Raw genomic sequence first — 18,440 nt, forward strand, 5'->3', positions numbered from 1 at the left:
CCTCAGTAGCAACGTGACTGCAGTGCTTATAAGCTAACTTCCTCCATGGCAGATTTCCCCCTCGCACAGAAAGGTTTTGAGCATACGATCTAGTTTCAAAACTCTGCATAATCTCTTGATGTAAATGCCAATGGACCGGACTTGGTTGGTTGTTAGATATATATCCCAGGAGCTCAGGATGGGGGCTATATGGATCTGTCCATATAGGTGGTGATAATAATAATAATAATAATAATAATAATAATAATAATAATAATAATAATATATTTATACCCTGCCCTCCCCAGCCCAGACCGGGCTCAGGGCGGCTAACACCAGGTATAAAAACAATTGATTGAAATACAACTTAAAAACAAGATTAAAATACAACATTAAAATGCAAGCTCATTTCAGTAGAAACTCAAATCAAAAACTTTGGTTAGGCTAAGAGGCATTGAGCTTCCTGGCCAAGTGGTGATTTGAACCTGCTGGGTTCCAGCTCAGTATTCCAACCACTAAACCAAACTGGAGATGAATGGGGTTTCTCAAAAGAAGGAGAGAAACCAGACTCAATATTTATTCTAGAAATAGTTGTGTCATAGCTCATGGGAACTTATGGGAGCTGTTCAAGAGCTCGGGTGTGCAGGAGAAGTTCCCCAGCAGGCAGAAGACCATAATACGAGCCCTGAAGCAGCAGGATCAGGCCAAAGAAGAGGCCAGGATCCTGTTCCCACAGTGGCCCAATTCTCCTAAAAAACACGAGAAGCCTAGATAGAGTGCTTCTGGACCTGGAGGTTCCCTAAGAACATCAGAAGAGCATCCTGCCCCAATGGGAAGCCGTCCAAGTTGGTGGCCGTTGTGGCAGGGAGTTCCACGGGTTAACACGGCCGCGCTGTGCTTTTGCTGCGGCCGGAACTCTGAGCAGGTGCTCTCTGGCTGATAAGAGTGCAGGCTGGAGGACGGCTGTCTCCTGAAGTTACCTAGTGAGTCACTCGCTTGCAATCAGGGCTGGCTCACCCCCTTTCCTGTTTACCTTCTCGAGGAGTCGTCTTTCTGTGCCAACTTATTACTCAGCGTGGAGGACGGGAGGGCGGCAGCGAGAGGCGTAAACACGCAGCGGCTCGGTTCTGCGTTAACAGTCTCACACTCGAGGCATCGAGGAACGGAGCAAAGGTTTCCCAGTCGTCGAGAGGCTGCTTAATCAGGCTGGATTTCATGGCACGCCGAAAGCAAAACATAGACTGTATGGCTGTGCACACTCCATATAGTTGGAGCATGCTTAAATCATAGAATCCTAGAGTTGGAAGAGACCACAAGGGCCATCGAGTCCAACCCCCTGCCAAGCAGGAAACACCATCAGAGCACTCCTGACATACGGTTGTCAAGCCTCTGCTTAAAGACCTCCAAAGTAGGAGACTCCACCACACTCCTTGGCAGCAAATTCCACTGTCGAACAGCTCTTACTGTCAGGAAGTTCTTCCTAATGTTTAGGTGGAATCTTCTTTCTTGTAGTTTGGATCCATTGCTCCGTGTCCGCTTCTCTGGAGCAGCAGAAAACAACCTTTCTCCCTCCTCTATGTGACATCCTTTTATATATTTGAACATGGCTATCATATCACCCCTTAACCTCCTCTTCTCCAGGCTAAACATGCCCAGCTCCCTTAGCCATTCCTCATAAGGCACCTGGAGAAGAATTCTGGGAACTGTAGTTTATCCTCTCTCAGAGCGACAATTCCCCAAACCGTTGCCAAACTACAGTTCCCAGGATTCTTTGGGTTTCGAATCACTGCAAACTTCTTCAGTGGGGAAGTTTCCAATGTATTTCCAACTTAAAAGCAGCTGCTGATGCTTTTCCTATCCCATCAGTCAATTAAGAATGCATATTTCCATAGTACAGTCGTACCTTGGTTATGGAACGCCTGGCGACTCAGAACGTTTTGGCTCCTGAACACCACAAACCCAGAAGTGAGTGTTCCGGTTTGCGGACGTTTTTCAGAAGCCAAATGTATGACACAGCTTCTGACTGGCTGCAGGAAGCTCCCGCAGCCAATCGGAAGCTGCGCCTTGGAAGTCTTAACGTTTTCGGAAGTCGAACAGATTCCCGGAACAGATTCCGTTCAAGAACCAAGGTAGGACTGTAGTTGATTTCTGATTCTAACATTGTTATTTTTTGTCTTATATGGCTTCATGTATAACTGTTGTAAACAGCTCTGTGGTTTCATTTTTAAATGAGCACCAATATATAAATACTTTTGCAATTAAAAAAATAAACTACTTGGTGAGAGCAATGAGGTACATAGAATCGTAGAATTTTAGTGTTGGAGGGGACTTTGAGGGTCATCTAGTCCAACCCCCTGCAATGTAGGAAACTTTCGCCCAACATGGGTCTTGAACCCAAACCCTCTACCAAGTGGGACGTGGGTGGCGCTGTGGGTTAAACCACAGAGCCTAGGCCTTGCCGATCAGAAGGTAGGCGGTTCGAATCCCCGCGACGGGGTGAGCTCCTGTTGCTCGGTCCCTGCTCCTGCCAACCTAGCAGTTCGAAAGCACGTCAAAGTGCAAGTAGATAAATAGGTACCACTCCCGCAGGAAGGTAAACGGTGTTTCCGTGCGCTGGTCTAGTTTTGCCAGAAGCGGCTTAGTCATGTTGGCCACATGACCTGGAAGCTGTACGCCGGCTCCCTCGGCCAATAAAGCGAGATGAGCGCCGCAACCCCAGAATCGGCCAGGACTGGACCTAATGGTCAAGGGTCCCTTTACCTTTACCTTTACTCTACCAACTGAGCTGTTCCATCTCATGGCACAGGGATTATCCTGGCTCTCATACTTTTACCGAAACTTTGTTCATCTGTTCCTGAGGTGAGTCTGCCATAATAATATATCATTTAAAATTTGGGAGTCGGTCTGAGAAGCTACAACCCTTAGCAGAATACATTTCATTGCCTTGCCATTCAAGTCCTGTAACAAACAGAAAAGAGGAGCGTTATTTGATTTTCACGTTGTCTACAGATAGTTTGTGAAATGTGACTTGCCTGGTCTGTTCACCCTGCCGTGGAATAATGTTGGGTGTATCCTGTGTTTGGAGCTCCTAGTGCTTTCTGGTTCCTGACTTTTCTCACTTTCTGTATGTTCTACAAAGCTTAGTAAAAAAAAATAATTATATATATATGGTGAGAAAAGGGCTTGAAAAGTGGGGTGAAGAGCGTGTTTTCAGAATATTCAGTGTCAGCTCACAGAAATCATGGAAAGTGTGCCTCCTGCTTGCGCTGATTCCCTTGTTCTTGCCCGTTCTGGAACTTTTCCCTCGCAAGCATCAGGAAATTCCACCGTGAAAGGCAGCCGATGTCACAGGGTTGCAAACCGTAAATTTCTTACTGGAATGGTGACTCAGTGAATGGCTTTTATCTCTGACCGTTTGGCTGGTTGCCACCCCTGCTTTGAGTCAGGGGGGAATTCCCCCCTGTTCCCCAGCCAAGTGGGGAAGGGATGCAAGTCGCTCAGCGCTGGAGCATCTTTTGGATGCAGAAATCCCAGGTTCGCAGCATCCCTGAGTTGGGCTGGGAAAGGCTTCCTGGAGGGCTGCTGCCAGTCAGAGTTAGAAGGATCAGCTGCTTATAGTCCTAAGGTCATGTTGGCTAGTGACTTGGTGCATTGTCCCTCTGTAATGTGTGGCTTGGCTTGCTTGCTCGAGCTTTTGCCCTGTAAGCACCCCTTGAGATTGCCTTTCTTTGTGCCGTGGATTGAGAAGAGCTTTCCTCCCTCTCTCCTAATACTAGAACTCGTGAGCGAAGCTGAATGTTGGAAGATTCAGGACAGGCAGCGCACAGTTAAACTATGGAACTCCCTGCCACAAGGGTCAGAGATAGCCACCAACTTGGGTGGCTTTAATAATAATAATTTATTATTTATACCTCGCCCATCTGGCTGGGCTTCCCCAGCCACTCTGGGCGGCTTCCAAAAAAATATAAAAATACTGTAATACATCAAACATTAAAAGCTTCCCTAAACAGGGCTGCCTTCAGATGTCTTCTAAAAGTCTGGCAGTTGTTCTCTTTGACATCTGGTGGGAAGGCGTTCCACAGGGAGGGCGCCACTACCGAGAAGGCCCTCTGCCTGATTCCCTGTAACTTGGCTTCTCGCAGTGAGGGAACCGCCAGAAGGCCCTCGGTGCTGGACCTCAGTGTCTGGGTAGAACGATGGGGGTGGAGACGCTCCTAGACTGGCCTGAGGCCATTTAGGGCTTTAAAGGTCAGCACCAACACTTTGAATTGTGCTCGGAAACGTACTGGGAGCCAATGTAGGTCTTTCAAGACCAGTGTTATGAGCGCGCAACCCCAGGGTCGGTCACGACTGGACCTAATGGTCAGGGTTCCCTTTACCTTTACTAAGCCTCCCAGCCAGAAACCCAGCCAGATGGACATGGTATAATTATTATTATTATTATTATTATTATTATTATTATTTAAAAGCCCTATACGGCCTAGGACCCTCGTACGTACGGGACCGCCTCTCCTGGTATGTCCCACACAGGAACTTACGGTCTTCAAACAAAAACATCTTTGAGCTTGTTTGGAGGTTCTAGCAGGGGAGCGCAGCTATCGTATACCCTTGACCGAAGAACGGTACACTCCTTCTATCTGGGATGGTCGTCCTCTTCCACCGAGCGCGCAGCTTCGGGAGGGACGCACATGGAGCGGTGAGGGAGGAAGGGGACACCCGCCTAGCCAGCCAGATCAGCCGAATCAACCCTGGCGATCAATGGGGTGACAGATGTCGCAGCCAGATCGCCCTCACATCCCAAACAAAAACATCTTGGAGGTCCCGGGCCACAGGGAAGTTAGGCTAGTCTCAACCAGAGCCAGGGCTTTTTTTGGCTGTGGCCCCGATCTGGTGGAACGCTCTGTCACAAGAGACCAGGGCCCTGCGGGACTTGACATCCTTCCGCAGGGCCTGCAAGACGGAGCTGTTCCACCAGGCCTTTGGCCAAGGCACAGTCTGACCCCCTCCTTTCGCAATCCTCACAGAACTCTTGCCCAATGGTTGCCATTAATTTGGCTCTGAATTGATTTTAGAATGAACTGATTTTAGAATGTATTTTAATTAACTTATTGTGATTTTATGTAAACGGTGTTACTGTTGCTGTTGTTAGCCGCTCTGAGCCCGGCTTCAGCTGGGGAGGGCGGGATATAAATAAAATTTTATTATTATTATTTTATTAATTATCTAGTCCAACTGCCTGCAATGCAGGGATTTAAGCAGAGGTTGCCTCCCCAACCTCTGCTTAAAAATCTCCAAGGAAGAAGAGTCCTCCACCTCTGTTCCTCTGTCAAGCAGCTCCTCCCGTCAGAAAGTTCTTCCTGATGTTTAGCTGAAATCTCCTTTCTATGATTCCCCATCCTATAACGTACAGGTGCTTGCAGATGCTCTGTCTCTGGGGAGAAAAACCTGACCTGCTATCCTCCTAACCTGTCCCAATTTTGTTCCCCAGGGCTGAGAATTACTGGTGGCGGGGTCAGAACAAACGGACGCTGAAGGTGGGGCAGTTCCCGCGCAACACGGTGACCTCGGTGGCAGGGCTGTCCGCCCACGACATCAGCCAGCCCCTCAAGAACAGCTTCATCCACACGGGCCATGGAGACACCAACCCACAGCAGTGCTGGGGCTTCCCCGATAAGATTGACGAGTAAGAACTTTTGCTCTTTCTCCCCAGTTTCCTTCCCCACAGCTGTGCAGGGGATTCCCAGAAGGACCAGCCGTGGCCTCGTGGCTGTGGGGGACGTGGCTGGTCGCAAGGCTGCCTGCCCCTTGAACTAATGCCACTCAAATCCCCTTTCAGTCAAGAAGTGGCCTGGGGAGCTGTTTCAGGGCAAGGGAGGGGCCACCAGTTATGGGCCTGGTTAGGGCAGATGGGGGGCTGCCCCACCAGGCTCAGTCTGCCCTCACCCTTGCACCTTTGTGGCTTCTGTCTTGCGTCCAGTCCAGAGGGTAGCCCACCCTGTCTGCTTGCTCCTCCTCAGTCTCTGTGGGGAGGAGGAGGGGAGCAAAGCTAGACTGGCTTGGCTAACCCTGTCCTTGGCTCTCTGGCGCCACCTGCTGCCAGGCTCCCAGCCTTCCACCCTACCAGTCCCAATGGACACTGTTTGCCACCGCTGGCAATGGAGATTTCGGCTCAGGCGCACTCCTTCAGGGGCTTGGTTCCTGCGAGCCACATGGCGTGCAAGGACCAAGCCGTGGCCACAGCCCAAGCACTGCTCCCGTGGCAGCCAGGCACTGGTTGTGGATGAGTGGCACAGACCATGCGGGACAGAAATGTGCAGCTGCAACAACTGCGACCAGGTTGTACCTTGTCCTGCTCTTATTTGGTCCGCACACACACACCCCTCTGTAGAATTGTTGTCTTTCCAATGCAGATGTGCTCCAAATTTTGCCCACACTGTAATTTTAAATCTTAAAATTAATTTTAAATGTGCTCCAAATTTTGCCCACACTGTAATTTTAAATGTAATTTTATAAGCCTTGCATTTTAAATCTTCAGAATGGCAATCCCTTGAGACCTGAATCCTAAATGTCAGTCCATTTTTTTAAATAAAGAATTGTTTGTCCATACTAAAGATTCTGCTGCCTGAATGATACTCCCTCCCCCTAGACCAGCGGTTCTCAACCTGTGGGTGGGTCCCCAGATGTTGTTGGACTACAACTCCCATCATCCCTGAGCTCTGGCCTTGCTAGCTAGGGGTGATGGGAGTTGTAGTTCAACAACATCTGGCGACCCACAGGTGGAGAAAGGCAAACAACAACAACCGCACACACCCCCCCCAAAAAAATGTGTTTCTAGATTCTCACATCCCCCCCCGTCCCTGAATTTAGATTTTGGCAATTTTATCGCCAGGAAATCCAGAACTTTTCATTGTTTCAGAATGTTCAGATTCCAGTTTGACATCTGAAAAGTCATGCTTGTTCAAACCCTGATCCTCTCCGATGGGTCATGAGCACCATTGCCATGGGCTTTGCAGAAGTTGGGGGCCTGTGGGTTTTTGCTATGCGGCTTGTTCCTTTCAACAGTGTGATGCAGCAGCAAGAAAAAGCTAATGTTATTCTAGGCTGCATCAACAGAAGTCTAGTGTCCAGATCAAGGGAAGCAATAGTCCCACTCTATTCTGCCTTGGTCAGACCACGTCTGGGGTCCTGTGTCCAGTTCTGGCCACCACAATTTAAGAAGGATGTTGACAAGCTGGAAGGTGTGCAGAGGAGAAGGGCGACCAAGATGATCAAGGGTCTGGAAACCAAGCCTTAGGAGGGCGTTGGGTATGTTTAGCCTGGAGAAGGCTGAGATGTGATACGACAGTCATCTTCAAATATCACATGGAAGGTGGAACAAGCTTGTCTTCTCCTGCTCTGGAGGGTAGGACCCGAACCAGTGGCTTCCAGCTACGAGAAAGGAGGTTTTGACTAAACATCAGGAAGAACTTTCTGACTGACCTGAGAATATACTATGACGCTGCATGTTTTAGGTGGATCAGAGACTGGATTACATTAGATAATAATGACATTCTAGACATGGAGGGATGGAGCGACAGATACGGCTGGCATGCCCACTCTACAATTCTGTGACTCTAAGCCATGAGTGTTGTGAGTTTGGCTTGGCATCGCCCTCTCTTAACCAACCGTCTGCCCTTAACCAAGGCAGACAGCAGGCTTGTGTTGTGCCCGCTGCCAAGCCTCACATTTTGGGCTGGCATCTTTCCCGTGCATGAGCCTCCAGGTCCTTCCTGTAGCTCAGAGGCAAAGGATGGTAGGTCAGATCAGGAAGCGCACCTGTAAAACCCTGCTGTGCCCCATGTTTACGGGTTGCACCCTCTCTTTCCGAGGAACTGTCTCTGAGCTTCGCGTCTGTGTTTCGTCATCTCTTGTGTGGGCGGCAGATGCAGCAGCGCGTTCAGGCTCTGCCAAGCCCGAGATGTTCCCACTGCAGCTGGCAAGGTGTACCAACACTGCCCTTGCCCTCTGCTGTGCCAGCCACACCTTGCCTGGCCTTCCCTGCTCTCCACGGCACTGGTTGGATCGAAACTGGGGTGCCCGGCAACACCCAAAGCTTGGGCTGGGCTTAACAGGACGACCCATGGGGCAGGGCGGAGCAGGGTTTTTTAAGTGTCCAGGAACAAACTTGGGTTTAAGTGCAGCAGATTCAAACCACCGCCCCCAGGTAGCTGTTCTTTTATTGGCCTGGCAGAAAACTTTGCTTTTCGTCCCCTGGGCCAGTTGTTTGAATTTCCCTCTAGGAAGGCTGCTGCTATGGACACCACAAGGAGATCTGTAAGCCTTCTGTCCTGGGCTGGCTCGATGTAGGGGAGTGGTGGGAGGCACCAGCCAGGGAACCCCCTGAGGAACCCCCAAGGGAGGAAGGCTCAGAGCCTGGGGATTGGTGGCAGGATAACGACGAGTGGTCAGAGGGTAAAGAAGGAGCAAACTGGGAGGTGTCAGGAGCAGGAGAGTCAACAGGGTTTAGTGAGCAGGAAGAGGCGGTGGCAGAGGGCAGTGCAGACTCAGAGGCAGGAGAAGAGGGAGACAGAGTGGAGACAGGCTGCTGAAGAATCCAGGGAGTCTCCCCCTCCTGCTGCGAGAAGCTCCCCTCCCTGCTGGTCTCCTAGAACCCCTGGAGAAATGAAATGGGCAGAGCAGTGGGTGTTTCTGGCCTAATGGGCCCAATCCTCACAATTGCTTCATCAGGATCTCCTAGAAAGAGTTGCTGAGACCTGACCTGTGGTTTGTTTCCTAGAATAAAGATTTAGCTGACTTATTGTTTTGGCTGCTGACCTGCACCTGACGCCAGCCCTGGTGGCTTTGGGGGAACAGACCAACTTGCATTTGTGTATTCCCTGCAGCTGATAATGCCTTAAGGGTCCAGAAGGGTTCAGCCACTTATTATTGAGGGGAGGTGCGTGGAACAGGTCTCGGTGTTTCGATTTCTGGGAAGGGAGTTGAGAGATTACCTAACCTGGGGAGAAAACAGCAAAGACCCAATGAAGAGAGCACAGCAGAGGTCATATTTTCTGAGAATCCTCTGGAAAAACAATCTCTCAAAGGACCTGTTGATGGCATTCTACCATTGCACTGTAGAGAGCATACTAACTTATGGTCTGTGTGTGGTTTGGGAGCTGCACGGTCAGGGAGAAAACAATGCTGTCCAGGGTTGTAAAGACTGCAGAGAGAATAATTGGGTGCACTCTTCCCACCTTGGATCAAATCTACGCTGCCAGGTGCCATAAGAAAGCTGCAGAGATAGTGCAGGATAGAGCGCACCCTGGAAATGATCTCTTTCGGCTTCTGCCTTCTGGAAGAAGGGACAGGGTTATAAAGACTAGGACTAGCCGCCTGAGAAACAGTTTCTATCCAAATGAAATTTTGGTTTTAAATGCAGTGTAAGGAGTCTCTATGGGAGTACAGTGGTACCTGCTATTCTGAATAATGCTTTTCATAGGGTAGGGGCTGCTGGGGATGTATTTATGGAACTAACAAGTCAGTAGCTCTAAAAAGGTCAGGTAAAGGTAAAGGGACCCCTGACCATTAGGTCCAGTCGTGGCTGACTCTGGGGTTGCGACGCTCATGTCGCTTTATTGGCCGAGGGAGCCGGCGTACAGCTTCCGGGTCATGGGGCCAGCGTGACTAAGCCACTTCTGGTAAACCAGAGCAGCACACGGAAACGCCGTTTACCTTCCCGCCGGAGCGGTATCTATTTATCTACTTGCACTTCGTGCTTTTGAACTGCTAGGTTGGCAGGAGCAGGGACCGAGCAATGGGAGCTCACCCCGTCATTGCGGGGATTCGAACCACCGACCTTCCGATTGGCAAGCTCTAGGCTCTGTGGTTTAGACCACAGCGCCACCCACGTCCCTTAAAAAGTTCAGGAGCCGCTGGTTTATATGGTTTTCTCCTTTTTGCCCTTCTCTGCAGGCTCTACCTTGGCAACCCTATGGACCCTCCCGATGTCCTAGGAGTCGACTTGAATGCAGCCAGGCCCACGCAGCTCCCCGGAAGAGCGAAAAGTAAGGAGGTCCCTGCGCCCCCCAAACCCAGTCCCTCACCTATTCCAAACCCCCCCCCCCACTCCTCTTGCCGGTGCTAGATCCTGCCCAGTTCAGCCTGAGCCTGGCATAGCTGCAGATATGGATTTGGATGAATGCACCGTAACTCAGAAGAACTACAAGACCCAGCATGCTTTTCTGTGTCATTGCTCCCTGGTGTGTTGTAGTCTGCGTGGGTGATGTTGCAGAAGCCCGGCTTGCTTGAATCATTTATCCTTCGGCACATGGTCATCCTGGAAGGTTTAGGAAGGTCTCGTGTTTCCAGGAGACCAAACGGTGGTGGTGTCCTCTGGTTTTTACTGGCTTTGCAATGGCTTCTTGGCCTTCCAACGTTTCTCCTCTTTTTGTTTCTTCTGGCTCCTCTGCTTCATAGATGCCAATTTCAGAAGGGGGTTGTTGTGGAAGCCTCTAGCAGTATTGGGGGGGGGGGGGAGTTGCAAAATGATTAGACACTTGAGTGCAGCAAGAACGTTTGCATCAGCCTTCGCTTCCTGGGGGTCTTCCAGATATTTTTTACAGTGGTACCTCAGGTTACATACGCTTCAGGTTACAGACTCCGCTAACCCAGAAATAGTACCTCAGGTTAAGAACTTTGCTTCAGGATGAGAACAGAAATCGTGCGGTGGCAGAAGGAGGCCCCATTAGCTAAAGTGGTGCTTCAGGTTAAGAACAGTTTCAGGTTAAGAACAGACCTCCAGAACGAATTAAGTACTTAACCCGAGGTACCACTGTACTATGAGTGTTATCAGGCCTCCAGCTAGTAATGGCGCTGGCTGACGCGTGTGGTCAGGCCCCAGGTTGGCTGAGGCCATAGCTGTCAACTTTTCCCTTTTTTAAGGGAAGTTCCCTTATTCCAAATAGGATTCCTTGCAAGAAAAGGGAAAGGCTGACAGCTATGGCGAAGGCAGATCTGCATCATCAAGTGTGTCATAGCGGTTAGAGTGTTGAACTAAGACCCGAGAGACCGGGGTTCAAATCCCCACTCGGCCCCATGGAGCTCACTGAGTGTGACGTTGGGGGCCAGTCACTGCCGTCTCTCAGCCTGACCTAGCTCGCAGCGTTGTTGTGAGCATAAAACGCGGAGTGGGGAAGAACCCTGTGTGCCACCTTGAACTCCTTAGATTGAAGGGTGAAATAAGCAATAACTAAAAGTAATAAACAAATGCAAGAATGTAAGTGCGTAGTCTTAACCCCCTACGTTTAGAACCACTGACTATCTGTAGGCTACAGTGCCAAAATGTGATGCAGTTCCTCTGTTCAATGGGAAGGCATGGGAAATTTGGTTGATCTTGAAAATTCTCAAAAATCAGTTCTGTGATTCCTGCACGGCAGGGGGTTGGACTAAACATCCCTTGAAGTCCCTCCCAACTCTTCAATTCTGTGATTCTCTAACCAGATACTCTTATTTTCTACCCCAAAATGGGTGCCAATTGCAGTGACCTCTCTGCCTTAATGGGACAGCTTTGCACAACTTGGGCATTTCCGCAATATAAGCAAACTTTCACATCCCGTTCCTTCCCATCCAGTCCTTTGCAACGGTGCATACCTGGATTATTTTTTTACGTTTCCTCAGACTCCAGGGCGAATCCTGTGAAGTACCTGCAGCAACTGCCTCCTTCCTCCAATCACCTGGTGGCTTTAAGCCAGAGGAGGAGAACTAGCGGCTCTCCAGAGCTTGTCAGTCTCCAGCTGCCATCATCCCTGACCAACGGCCACGCTGCCTGGTGCTGATGGAAGTCCCAAAATATTTAGGCAGTGTTTCTCAAACGTGGGTCTGCAGCTGTTGCCGGACTACAACTCCCATCATCCCTAGCTAGCAGGAGCGGTGGTCAGGGATGATGGGAGTTGTAGTCCCAGCAACAACTGGAGACCCACATTTGGGAAATGCCAGGGTCAGAACAGCTTGCCTGCACTGTCCCTTGCCTTTTCTCTAGCTGCTTCTTGCACCCCCCACCCCCCCCTCTGCCCCACGCATGATGCTCACTCTTTCTCTTCTGTGGGGTCTCTCTGTTTCTCTCTCTCTCTTTCTCCTGCAGGGGAGCCTCCGCCTCGGCCACCTCAGCCCTCAATCCTCCTAAAGAGTAAGTGGGGGCGCTTCTCAGGCCGCCCTGCCCCCTGCGCCTGCTCTCTGCGCACTCTTTTAGCTCCTCTCTTCACAGGTACCCGGGTGTGCATGTGTGTGTGTGTGTCCCGGTGTGAGCTGGGACAGCTCCCCGCCTGCATTCAACCACCCCTGCCTGGCTGCATACACAGAACTACCGGGGGCACGTGGGGGTCTCCAGAGAGGTGCGCAAGCAAGGGCACAGGAATACTTCTGGCTAGGGATGAGTCGGCAGTGTAGTGTGGCGCAGCAGCAAAGAAAGCTGACGTGATTCTAGGCTGCAGCCGCAGAAGTCTAGTGCCAAGGGAATAATAATAATAATAAAATAATAAAAATTTATTTACCGTATTTTTTGCACCATAACACTCACTTTTTTCCTCCTAAAAAGTAAGGGGAAATGTCTGTGCGTGTTATGGAGGGAATGCCTACGGGTGGCATGCTTACGGATTTTCCTCCTCTAAAAACTACGTGCGTGTTATGGTTGGGTGCGTGTTATAGAGCAAAAAATACGGTATATCCCGCCTTCCCCAGCCAAAGCCGGGCTCAGAGCGGCTAACAACAGTAAAAGTAAACACAGCATTCTAAAATCAATTCATTCTAAAAGGGCTAGTGAATTACACTGAGCTGGGCTGCGTCCTTGCATCATGTACTAACCTTGTTACCTGGCAGAGGTAAGAACGGGGTGGGGTGGGGGAGGAAGCTAGGGCAGGTGGGAGGATGCATGGCTGAGTGGAGTGTGCAGGAAGGAAGCAAGGGGGTTGCATTTCAGGGGGTTGGACTAGATGGCCTTTGGGTCCCTTTCCAACCTTACGATTCCATGGCTCTAAGAAGCATGCGTGTGTTCAATGCATGGATGGTGGAGACAGCAACACAGAACAGCGAGTAGTTCAGTCTTTGTGGCTTGGGGGGGCACAGGATTGTTATTTTCAGCTGTTTGCTCAAAACAGATCTTTCTTTGTAACAGGGCTGCTCTCTCCAGATCGGTGTTAGTTTGTTGGAGGGGTGTCTCTTCCGCAACATGTCTCTGATGCAACAGTAGTACATCAGTGGTGGGTTTATACAGGGCTGCCCACACACATAATTCCACTATATTGGCTGTTCTGTGACGCTTCCCCAACGATACCGCATTATTGCCATCTACAAGGCCACTCTTCCCCTATAGCACAAGAAAAGGGGGACAAAAATTAATGAACTGGGACATTAGTTGTTTAAAAGTTTATAGGATCTCAGCAGGAAACTATGGGACATGCACCATTTAGGAACAAAGCAGTACTTCTGCCCCCAAACAAGTTGTGTTGCATATTATTGCGTCCTGAGCACAAATCACCACAAGGGCACGATAAAAATGACCTCTGGAAGGGCCTTGTTTCTCTCTGCTTGTGGAATATTGTGGTTTGGACTTCAGTGGCTGATCTGGACGGGGTCAGGGGATGAGGCATCCCAAACTGCAGTAACAAGTTATGGTCAATCCCATCTAACTCTCTGATTCTATCATGGAACAAAGGGGATTCCCCACCACTGCCCACCAACATCCCCTTAAAACCAGCTGCTGGCAACATGGCACTTGTAGGCCCAGGTGGGCCCATGGAAACCACCCCTGACGCCCCCAGGGTTCTGGCTGAAATTTGGTTTGAAAGAAGTGTTCTGTTGTGGTTAATAGGTTGCCATGTGTGCTTGGTTGTGGGAATGTGTGGTGGCTACAACAGTTTCTCAAGTCTGCGCACGGGCCCATGGCCACCCTGGCTCTGGAAAAAACCAAAGCTAAAAATCATGACCTCAAATGATCACCTATCCCTAAATCCTTTAGGGATATCAAAGCTCTGTATCCTATTTTCAGACGTTGGTGAAACAAAAGGGTAGAGGAAGGGTTGGGGGTTGATGAGCAGGGGCAGCAATGGGGCAGCCATCAAAGTGTTGAGAGTTGTGTAGGAGATTATGGAGGTATCAAGCAACCTTTGCCAAGCGGATGCCCTCCAGATGTTTTGGGTGATGGGCATGGTACTCCAAAACATCTAGAGGGCATCCGTTTGGCAAAGACTCAACTAGAGGTTGCCAGGGTTATTGAGATGACCAGGGTTCCCCATAACCCAACCTTGTGAGTTCTGAGTGGCCTTCTTAGCGTCAGACGGTATGATGTCAGAAGGACGGGGACTCCTCTTCCTAGCTCAGATAGCCCATGAGCACCAGAGCACCCTCTGCCCCCAGGACCTCACCCAGCCCCATTTTCCCTTCCAGAGCCCTCGTACGATCCTGTGAGCGAAGAGGACAACCCGCTCTCCTTAGGCTTCAAGCACCTCTGCCTGAAGAAGCCCGGCACGGGGCGAGGTCTGCGCCCGGCCAAGCCATCGGCCCGCATCTCTGGCACCAAAGTGGGCGAGAGGCTCCTACTGCCCCGGACCAAGGGAGGCGCTCTGCCCGGCAGCGAGGTAACGCTGATCGACTTTGGGGACGAACCCGTCCCCACCACCCCCTCACCCGTCGGGGAGCTCTGTGCCCCGTCTCTGGCGAAGCTGGCCATGGAAGCCTTCTCCCTCTTGGACAAGACACCCCCTCAGAGCCCCACGCAAGCACTGCCCCGGCCCCTCCACCCAACGCCCATCGTGGACTGGGACGCCCGGCCCCTCCCTCCGCCCCCCGCGTACGACGACGTAGCGCAAGACGAAGACGACTTCGAGGTGTGTTCCATCAACAGCGCAGAAGGGCTGGTGGGGGGCCGGGGCGGCTGGGAGAAGGGGGAGACCGGGGATGGCTTTGGGTCCAAGGAAGACACCACGGCTCTTCCGCTGGAGGACAACCTCTTCCTGCCCCCCAAGGAGATCAAGCAGCCTAGCCCTGCCCAGACGACAGAGCTCTTCCAAGAACTCCAACAGGAATGCATGAAGCACCTCAACGTGCCCTTGGGAGCTTCCTCTGTGGCCTCCACGCCCAGCCCAGGGGAGGACAAGCCCCAGGTCCCACCTCGCGTCCCCATCCTGCCCCGACCGATCCGCCGGAACGAGCACGGACGCTGGTCCGGGGAGCTGTCGGCGGGCGAGGAGGACCGGCCGCCCCAGATCCCGCCCCGAGAACCGTTGTCCCAGCCTGGCTCCAGAACTCCCAGCCCCATGGCTCTGCAAGGGGGGTCCCCGCAGCCGAGGACCAACCTGTGCTCCCCGTTGTCCCTGGGGGCGTTCCTGTCCACGTCACCCGGCAAGCAGCCCATGCCCACCACCCAGAGCTTTGCCCTGGACCCCAAGTACGCCACCCCGAAGGTGATCCAAGCGCAAGGGAAGGAGAGCGCCAAGGGGCCCTGCATCCTGCCCATCGTCAAGGACGGCCGGAAGGTCAGCAACACCCACTACTACCTCCTCCCTGAGCGCCCGCCCTACCTGGACAAGTACGAGAAGTTCTTCAAGGAGGCCAAGAACCCTGAGGAAGCCCCGCCTCCGGCCAGGGTGGTCACCACGGCCACCGTCCGCCCCATGGTCCAGCAGCAGCCTGACTACAAAGCCAACTTCTCCTCCAACAACAGCAACGTCCCCTTCAAGGCTTCCTGTGGCCTTCAGAAGATCATCTACGACAGCTCCGATAGCCCCAGGCCCTCAGAGAAAATACGGCTGGTGAGTGGCTCTCTTGGGTTGGGGTAAGAGCTCCGAAACCAACCTTGCCAAAAGGTGTCTTGTCGCTTTGTCTGGGTGGACCATGTGCTAAAAGTAGACCCCCAAATTCTGTGCCAAGGTCCTCCAACAGACTCGTGCAGCAACAAGGGTGTGGGATCTCAGGCCCATGGGCCAAAATGTGGCGCTCTAAGATTATTTGAGGCTTGGAACCCTCCCCAGGCCCCACACCTCCTTGCTCTTTCCCCTCCAGGAGAGCTTTTTCCTGGCTAGATTGTGTCCCTAAATGGCAGTAATGCCTAATGGTTGCCTGGGTGAAGGGACGGCTGTGGGCAGAAACCTCTGACTCTTTTCGGTTCGCTGGAATGTCGCCGGGTTTCCGGTGGTAGGAGTCGTATTGGTTGCTCTGCCCCCATTCCGCCACTGGACCCACACCCACCCCACGGCATCACCAGTTATAATAATTTATAATAATAATAATTTATTATTTATACCCCGCCCATCTAGCTGGGCTTCCCCAGCCACTCTGGGCGGCTTCCAACACAATATTAAAACACAGCAATGCCTCAAACATTAAAAGCTTCTCTAAACAGGGCTCCCTTCAGATGTTGTCTAAAAGTCTGGTATGTGTTGTTCTCTTTGACATCTGATGGGAGGGCGTTCCGCAGGGCGGGTGCCACTACCGAGAAGGCCCTCTGCCTGGTTCCCTGTAACTTGGCTTCTCGCAGGGAGGGAACCGCCAGAAGGCCCTCGGCGCTGGACCTCAGTGTCCGGGTAGAATGATGGGGGTGGAGACGCTCCTTCAGATATAGTTATTATGCTCCTCCTTTTCCAAACTGCCCTTTGTCAGTTTTGTCCCCACGGTGTGACTGGGGGTCACCATTTGGTGAACTGAAAGGCCCAAGAGCCATTGCGCTGTGCTGGATGGGCCAATGTCCTGATTCAACTTCATACGTACAAACCTGACTCAAATCTCCCCACTAGCCCTCATGGAGCATTTGCACGCACTCCCTACTCCCCCAGCCGGTCCTCCAAACTCCAGCAGGACCCGGAAGGGCGAGAGACAGGCACGCGAATGGGGTTTTCAAAACACAAATTTAAGCAGTAGTTGCTGCCACCACTTCCTTATCCCAGAACAGCCCCCGAAAAGTAGCCTAAGGAAGGGAATAACTCTTCAGTTTTTTCCGGACTGCCTCACTCTATGTCACTTTACCGTGACACAGGCAAAAATCCAACAGGTGCTCTGGTAGGCGACTAAGTGGATTAGGCACTGGTTCAGCTTCCCCGACAGAAAGGCACAAAATACAAAGGCAGGAAAAAATTCTTTTTCCAAATTTATTAAAAAGAAAGGTTATTCAGAGCATAAAAGTTGGCACATCTCTTACAAATCCCAAACAGAAAATAAAAACATTATTTAATATCACTGACTATACTCACAACAAGAACAGAAGTACAAGCATAACAGTTCAAAGATGTTTCCAACTGGTCCTGCACCTCGGGCACCAAGGCAGGCATTCAGCATAACAAAGCCTCAGCATGATAGGATTCTCTGCTTGGCAAGATGATCTGTTGCAATTTGCATCTTAGTTTCTTCAGGTTTCATCCTTCTTGAACCCAAATGGATTCAAACTTAGAAACCAATCAGTTCTTTGGATTAATTAGCAATTTGCCAATGGTTATATGGAGGAACAGGGATGCGGGTGGCGCTGTGGGTTAAACCACAGAACCTAGGACTTGCCAATCAGAAGGTTCAAATCCCTGCGATGGGGTGAGCTCCCGTTGCTCAGTCCCTGCTCCTGCCAACCTAGCAGTTCAAAGGCACGTCAGAGTGCAAGGAGATAAATAGGTACCTCTCTGGCAAGAAGGTAAACGGCGTTTCCATGCACTGCTCTGGTTCGCCAGAAGCAGCTTAGTCATGCTGGCCACATGACCCGGAAGCTGTATGCCGGCTCCCTTGGCCAATAAAGCGATATGAGCGCCGCAACCCCAGAGTCGGCCACGACTGGACCTAATGGTCAGGGGTCCCTTTACATGGAGGAACAATAACTCAGGATTGTTAGGAGGCCCGGCAGCTGAACTCTGTTTATTCAAAAGGGCCTTGAAGATTAAAGCATTCCCAGAGACACACCAGATTCTTTGAGTTGTAAATTAGCCATATAACCCTCTCACTCTGAATCTGCCTCCCAGACACCCAGGTGTCAAGACCACAAATCAGCTAGAAACTTTCTTCCTGCAAGGGAAAAAGATAACCCCCTTCACACTTTTAAAGTCAAAAGTCTGCAATTAAGACCCAAATACACATTCCCATCATTCTACAGCAGGGGTCTGCAACCCGTGGCTCCGGAGCCGCATGTGGCTCTTTTACACCTTTGCCGCGGCTCCGGGGCGGATACTAGCAAGGGGAGGAGGCGCAATGTGCGCCCCGAGACTCCCCACTGTGGCGGGCGCTGTACTGGCTGTGACGTTGCATGGAGGCAGTGCGTGCGTTGTCACACACCGTCCCGATGTCACCTTCCCGCCCGCTGTCAGATTGCGGCTCCAGAGATATGTTTGTTTTAAATGTCGCAATGGTTTTGCGGCTCCCAGGTTTTTTTTCCTTCGGAAACGGGTCCAAGTGGCTCTTTTTGTCTTAAAGGTTGCAGACACACACCCCCCCCTGTTCTACAGTCTTTGGTTCTCCCA

The 18,440-nt window shown here is 51.2% G+C and overlaps 2 protein-coding genes across 7 annotated transcripts in view; one reads left to right on the forward strand and one right to left on the reverse strand.

Annotated features, from left to right (window-relative positions):
* LOC309532935 (uncharacterized protein) overlaps positions 1-2,661 on the reverse strand; it is a 317,735-nt gene extending 315,074 nt beyond the window's left edge. The window contains exon 1 of the mRNA XM_082223728.1: positions 2,397-2,661. The gene's annotated coding sequence lies outside the window, so the exon portion shown is untranslated. The remainder of the gene's footprint in view (positions 1-2,396) is intronic.
* Positions 1-18,440, forward strand: part of TNK2 (tyrosine kinase non receptor 2) — a 97,455-nt gene that overhangs the window by 73,882 nt on the left and 5,133 nt on the right. For 5 of the 6 annotated variants that reach the window (XM_082223957.1, XM_082223958.1, XM_082223959.1 and 2 more), the window contains 4 exons: positions 5,468-5,662; positions 9,931-10,022; positions 12,098-12,142; positions 14,398-15,761. In XM_082223957.1, coding sequence (XP_082080083.1) covers positions 5,468-5,662; positions 9,931-10,022; positions 12,098-12,142; positions 14,398-15,761 — 1,696 coding nt within the window. The remainder of the gene's footprint in view (positions 1-5,467; positions 5,663-9,930; positions 10,023-12,097; positions 12,143-14,397; positions 15,762-18,440) is intronic. The other variant, XM_082223956.1, reaches the window with a different exon arrangement.

Source organism: Podarcis vaucheri (genome assembly GCF_965113315.1).
Source record: "Podarcis vaucheri genome assembly, chromosome: 5".
NCBI classification, from domain to species: Eukaryota; Metazoa; Chordata; class Lepidosauria; order Squamata; family Lacertidae; genus Podarcis; species Podarcis vaucheri.